The sequence below is a fragment of the Elephantulus edwardii genome, unplaced genomic scaffold (assembly GCF_000299155.1).
Source record: "Elephantulus edwardii isolate Elephantulus edwardi_28Jun2011 unplaced genomic scaffold, EleEdw1.0 scaffold00080, whole genome shotgun sequence".
NCBI classification, from domain to species: Eukaryota; Metazoa; Chordata; class Mammalia; order Macroscelidea; family Macroscelididae; genus Elephantulus; species Elephantulus edwardii.
Genome location: NW_006399830.1, coordinates 572,865 through 579,049, shown reverse-complemented (window position 1 = coordinate 579,049; position 6,185 = coordinate 572,865). Strand labels below are relative to the sequence as shown.

The following is a 6,185-nucleotide window of genomic DNA, read 5'->3' as shown; positions in this document are numbered from 1 at the left end:
CCTGTCCACAGAACACACACACATACCTCCCCACCATAAAGAGCTCACGTGTCGAAAGAAGACCACACACCCCTGCCAACCAGAGGTCCCCTGTCCACAGAACACACACACCTCCCCAGCAGAGAGCTCACCCGTCCACTGCCAGCAGCAGGAACCAGATGAAGTTGAGAAGGGGCTGAACAAATGGGGGTCCGCTCTCGATGGACGGGTGCTTCTGTGTGTAGGTCGTGAACACCACAGAAGCGCTGCTTTTGTTTTTCAAGCAGAGAAATCTGAAGAAGGAGCAGCAGGTGAGTGCAGACTGCCTGCATCTGTGCTGTCAGCACAGCTGCCTCTGCAGGGCACACGCTCTTCCGCGGCCCCCACCACCATGGGGCTGCTCAGTGCACCTCCCACCTCAGCAGGGCCTGCACACCAGGTGGCCCCACAGCAGACCCACAGCTCCCGCCTGCTCTGGCCGCTCCCTGAACTGCAGCACTCCAGACTGGTGGACAGGAACTCAAGGGCACCACAGGTTACTGTGTGTCCCTTCTACTATGTGCTATCTTATCTCACTGGCTGTCCGAGGTGCTGGTGAGAGCGGGTGCTGAGGGGTGGCTTGCAGGCTAGGCTGGGCTGGTTCTCGTCCCCCCTCCACAGAGCACCTTCCCCGCTATCCCCTCAAGGGAGCTGCCTCTAGGGAGAGCTTGTTCAGGACACGGGGTCGGCAGGACAGGAAATGGACAATGACAGCAAGTGGATGATAAGGAGGAATGGATGATGACAAGTGCACGGTGACAGGGAGTGGACGATGCAGGGCCCAAGGTCTGGGGCCCAGAGGAGGCTGGTGCGGGTGACCCCTGGTGGTGAGTTTGTTCTGTCTGCAGCGACACAGGATTCCATCCTATAGGTCAATGCAGAACCAGTGACTAAGGGTGCTGACGGGGCAGGAAGTGTTGAGGAGGGCAGGCTGACCTGTCCAGAGCGACCCTGCAGTGCCCCCTGCCCGCTGGAACGCCCTCGGCAACGCAGAGTACCTACTGGAGCACAGCCTGGGCCACAAACATGTCCACCTCACTGCGGAAGCCCCGCGACGTGGAATACTCCACCAGCATGTTGGCACAGCCCTCCCCGTCGGCCGAATGCAGGAAGTGGTACCGCGACTCACAATAGTTCTGCTCTGTGGGGGAAGGGGGAGCTCAGGCTGCAGCACCAAGATCCACTCCCCGGACCGCCAGACCAGACAGCACTCCATCCTAGCCCTCTAGACCCCCACACCAGACAGACCCCCATCATACAGCACCCCCATCCCAGCCCCCCACAGACAGCACCCTGATCCCATCCCCCACATCAGACAGCACCCTGATCCCAGCCCCCCACAGACAGCACCCTGATCCCATCCCCCACATCAGACAGCACCCCTGGCCGCTTCGGGCTGATAGGGTTCGGTGGACATTGTGCCCCCTGCACACACAGTGGTTCAGCATCGACAATCAGCTCACAGCTCGAAGGGAAAGGTCACCAGGCTAACCTGTGCGGATGGTGCCCAGAGACCGGCACCAGCTCACTGCTGCCTGGGTGCACCGCCGCCTGGATGTCACATACAGGCATTCTGGAACCCCCACAGGCCAGGAGGACCCCCCATAGCTGTCCTTTCTCTTGAGAACCTATCATCCGTGCTGAGACCCCACCTCTACAGTCTCCCTGTGCTGGGGTCAGGTCTAGGGGAGACCTTGTTGTTCCAGACTCTGAGACTCAGTTTCATTATGAACCTGACTCCCTCACACTCCACCCACAGCCTCCTGGACGACCAGCCATAATAGCCCCAAGATGCCACTGAGGCTTATTTTCAGTCACCTCACTGTCCACTGAACTGCTCGTAGACCTCAACAGGGAACAGGACACGCTGGCTACTGTGTAGGTCCAGGGAGGAGGGGCGCCACAGAACACGCGGATATACTCTGTCCACGTTCTCCCTACCCATCTGACCAGAGGGAACAGGGACAGCTGGGGGCCGACACGGGAGTGACTCACTGTACAGCCTCTGACGCCGGCCAAGGACAGCTCACATTCAGCCCCCAGATCCTGGAGCTCAGGGCCCCAGTGAGTGGTCTGGGCCACATGCCTACCTTTCCACAGGGTGAGGGCCAGCAGCTGGTGTAGCCTGGGGTGCCCCAGTTTCCCGGACCCGCCTCCAGACCACTTGAGGGCTCGGGATACAAATGCCACCCGCTCCGGGGAGTTGGGGTCCATCAAACTGAACAGCTTGGCCAGGTTTCCTGAAACAACAGCCCAGGACCTCGCTGAGGGGTCCCATGTGCTTGTGTGTTCCTTGGTTTGAACAGTAGAGAACTGAGGGCGCAGTGAAAGGCTGCTCTGTCCCCACACACCTGGTTCCCAACACACGCCACTTCTCCAGGACATGCCCTGGGTCCTGATGGACATGGCTCTCAACACACCTCCTGTCCCGGACATATACCCCCAGCCTGACAGGTCCCTGCTTCCTGGGATACACCAAACCCCAAATACATCCTTGGTTCCTGGTGTGCCTCCAGCAGTCCCTCCTCTACAGCAGCAGCTCCATGCACCCTGCAACCAAGCCTTCCTGCCTCCTGGCCCAGCTGTACAGGGCCACCAGGAGGCAGGGGGGCACAGTGGGAGCTGGCTTCATGAGGGAAAGAGGTCCACAGGGCGATGTGGAAGGGAAGGAAGGCCCACTGGGCCCTAGATCACAGCTGCACCACCTCATGGAGCCTGTCTGATTCGGGAACAGGGACCTCCTGTGAGGTTTCTCCGACCTCTGCGGGGCCAGCCAGCCAGCTTTCCCCAGGGACAGCGCCCCACCTGTAGATACCAGGACTCACCGAGCACCTCGTCGGCCACGTCAACCTCCGCCTTCTCCAGGGACTCCAGCACCAGCATAGACAGGTCTGCGGCGCTATTCTGCTACAAACACACCAAGGAGCCGGCCGTCAGGGACACGCGGGCCTCAGTAGGGTGCGGGGGAGGGAGTCCATCAAGGACATGGGGCCCGTGGTGTGGTGTGTGCGGGAGGTCCATCAGGGGCACATAGCTCACGAGGCGGGGAGGCCCCCAGCTCTCAGTGTTGTTGTGTGGTCGCTGAGCCTGCGTTCACCCCGATCCCTGTCCGCTGCCCAAGAGTGTGGATAGGCTGTGGTGTGACCAGCCACTGTCACTGGGACTTTGATTCCGTGGGTGTGGACAGCCCGCTAAGGCGGCAAACGAGGGCATCCTCGAGAGCGGTGTTACACACAGGGAGTGTGGATGCCACAGAGGTGGGTGAGGGCCTTTGCTGCTCAGGACTTGCTGGAGTGGAGCGGGTCCTCAGCACAAAGGCGGCAAGTCGAGAAACTCGTGATGCAGGAAGGAGAGGGAGGGAGGGTGGACGCTGAACTTTGTAGGAGTCAGCCCCCCGCATCCGTCTGGACCGTGACTCCTCCTCAAGTCAGCAGGAGGTCTGCCTGGACACTCCCTCCCTTTCCACGAGGACAGGGATGCCCCCAGAGCATTTGCCCTTGGCCCAGGTAGCTGAGTGCCAATCACGTGCTTACCTGACCGTGGCTGAAGAACAGTAATGCCCCTGAATACATAAGCTCCCGGGCCTCTGCATGCTTGCCCTGTGACACGTACCTGCGGGAGACGGGCAGAAGGAAGCGGCTATGTGCGCTGCCATTCCATGTCCCAGTGGGGCCGCTGACCACACAGGTACACAGCTCTAGAAGCCACAGGAAAGGTTCCCCACAAACATCAGAACAACGAAGTAAGAAATTCTATACAAACACAAGACTCGGGGGGCAGTCTGGGGCACCCAGATGTGTCTACTCCTCTACCAGGAACTGGTCCTTGAGCTCATGGGACAGCATCTGGGTCGTCATCGGCCGGTAGGATGTGCCCAGGGACCCCACTCCCTTCTACAGCCAGCCTCAGACAATCTGGGAGGCTACCACGCTCAGGAGCCTCCCACCATGTGGTGGAGCGCTGATTTTCACATCATTGATGAGGGATTTCAGAAAACAAAACCCCCACCTTCCAAAGACCCTTGGAAACACGTCTAGGTAACGTCAGGACGTGCAGGTTGTGAGTGGCATGGTGAAGGAGGGTTGGAGAGGGCCAGCGCAGGAGAACACAGGGATGGGGACAGCTGGTTCTTCAGTCACGGGCTGGGCACGTCAAGAAGGACGCAGCGCACTGCTCCCGAGGCTGTCCTGGTATACACACGCGCACACACATGTTCACACATACCTGTGTGTACGGACGCATGCGTGCACACACTCCAGAACCCTGGACGTGGGCCTCTGCCACCAACTCACCACTACGGGGAACTATTACCCTAGCTCCTACCTGGGAGAAGCCAGAGGTCAGCCTCCAGGGCCTCTACCATGCTGCGTTCATGTTCATGCAGAGGACACACGGAGGACAGACCCTACCCACGCCCGCTGGGACGCTTGAGCCCCTCCCTCTAACTGCAAGTCAGCAGCCCCACCAGGACCCACTGGGTGGGCGGGCGATGGATGTTCAGAGAAAACTGGGTCAAAGGGACAAAGCCAGAAGATACTGCTGGGGGAGACGGGTGCTCTCCCCATGAAGGTCACAGCTTCAGATGCCCAGTAGGCTGTTCTCAAGTGGACTCAACAGCGGTGGCCTGTTTTCTCCCGTGTGACTGTCTAACCTTTCCCACTGTGCGGATACCCAACCTCGAGCATCAGACCCCAGGCAAGTGCAGAGCTGGGGCCAACACCCCCCCGCCCAAGCAGCCAGGCCTCTGGACTAAATCAGCAAGGAGCTGCCTGAGTAGTGGTCAGTCACAAGCCTGTGGGTCAGCCCAGGGCGGCGCTGACACTGTGTGATCGAGGTGCGACTGCACCGACCTCTCAGGCTGTGGAGCTCCCGTGGCTAGACGCTGCCTCACTGGTATTTCAAAGGCCAGCGGGGTCACTTGGGATGGGCAGGTTTCATCAGAGCATCCTGACTCAAACACACTAGGAAGAAAGCCCCGCTGATCCCCACCCAAGATAGTGCAGAAGGACAAGTCTGACCACGTAGTTACGGGAACTGGCCAATGGAAACAGCAAGGGACCCGGAGCGCTGTCTGACCACCGGCCCTGGGCTGTAAAAGGAGCAGCTGCTTGAGAAGATGGTGTGTTGGTGAGATCTGAGGATATGGCCACAGGCCGGGGCTAAGGCTCCTGCTGTACTCGGGCCACCACGTGGACAACCACGCTGTGTGGAACTGTCTAGTCCCAAGGACGCAGCACTGAACACAAAATGACTTGTTTTTTAGATACACAATGGAACAGATTGCTTCCACCCCAAAGGAGAAGCAGATCCCTTCAAAGCAAAAGAGCAGCTCCCTCCACACAAGAAGGTGCTTTGCTGTATAACACAGACCTCACACCACTGCCATCGAGGGCCTGGCAGTGGTCACCGAGGCCCACACAGAGATCACCATCTGACTAGGATGTTGGCAGTGAGTGGATGACCTTAGACTCAAACTGCACAATGAGCTGCAAGATTAATAGGAGAACCCACCCGGTGATGAGCTAGGGCCTTAGCCCAGCCTGGCAGTCAGGTGGAGGGCAGCTCATCTGTCCACACCCACCTCCTCTCTACATCTCAGACAACGCTCATGGAAGTCCACATGCCGGTCAGTCCGAGGCTCAGGTGCCTGTGCTCTGGCTGTGCTCACCTAGACCTTCACCTTCGTCCGTGACCACCCACCTGCATCGTCTTGGTGAACAGCAGGCAAACACAGGGGCACCGTCAACTGGGCATAAAGCACACAGGAGCTCTCCTGAGGGCCAGCTGACTGTTCTGGGGGGCCTACGACACATGTGAACTCCCCACTCTGCAGATGGTCTCTCTAAACACCCCAAAAGGGATCCGGCTGGCACAGCAGCTAAAGCACCTGGACGAATGGTTGCGGTTCGAGCCCACCAGGTGCCCGAGAGAGAAAGCCATGGCAGGCAGCCTGCTACCGCGGAGACTCAGAGACTGAGAAATGTGGTCGGGTCATTGGAGGCTGGAATCGTTCTATGGCACAAGGTCACCTCCAAGTCCTAGCTGAGGGAAGGGATCAGCCCTGGCCCCAGGCACCTGTGGGTGAGGCCACCCAGGGACTGCAGAGGCCCGAGGAACTCCTGATCCAAAGTCTGCACACACTCTGCCCTTTGCACAGCAACCCTGAG

At 59.3% G+C, this 6,185-nt stretch overlaps 1 protein-coding gene across 1 annotated transcript in view; it reads right to left on the bottom strand.

Moving 5' to 3' along the window:
- The window catches only part of GET4 (golgi to ER traffic protein 4 homolog (S. cerevisiae)), an 11,388-nt gene that overhangs the window by 3,070 nt on the left and 2,133 nt on the right, over nt 1-6,185 (bottom strand). The window contains exons 2-6 of the mRNA XM_006889602.1: nt 3,552-3,630; nt 2,844-2,925; nt 2,109-2,258; nt 1,021-1,159; nt 132-272 (exon numbers count right to left, since the gene is read on the bottom strand). Coding sequence (XP_006889664.1) covers nt 132-272; nt 1,021-1,159; nt 2,109-2,258; nt 2,844-2,925; nt 3,552-3,630 — 591 coding nt within the window. The remainder of the gene's footprint in view (nt 1-131; nt 273-1,020; nt 1,160-2,108; nt 2,259-2,843; nt 2,926-3,551; nt 3,631-6,185) is intronic.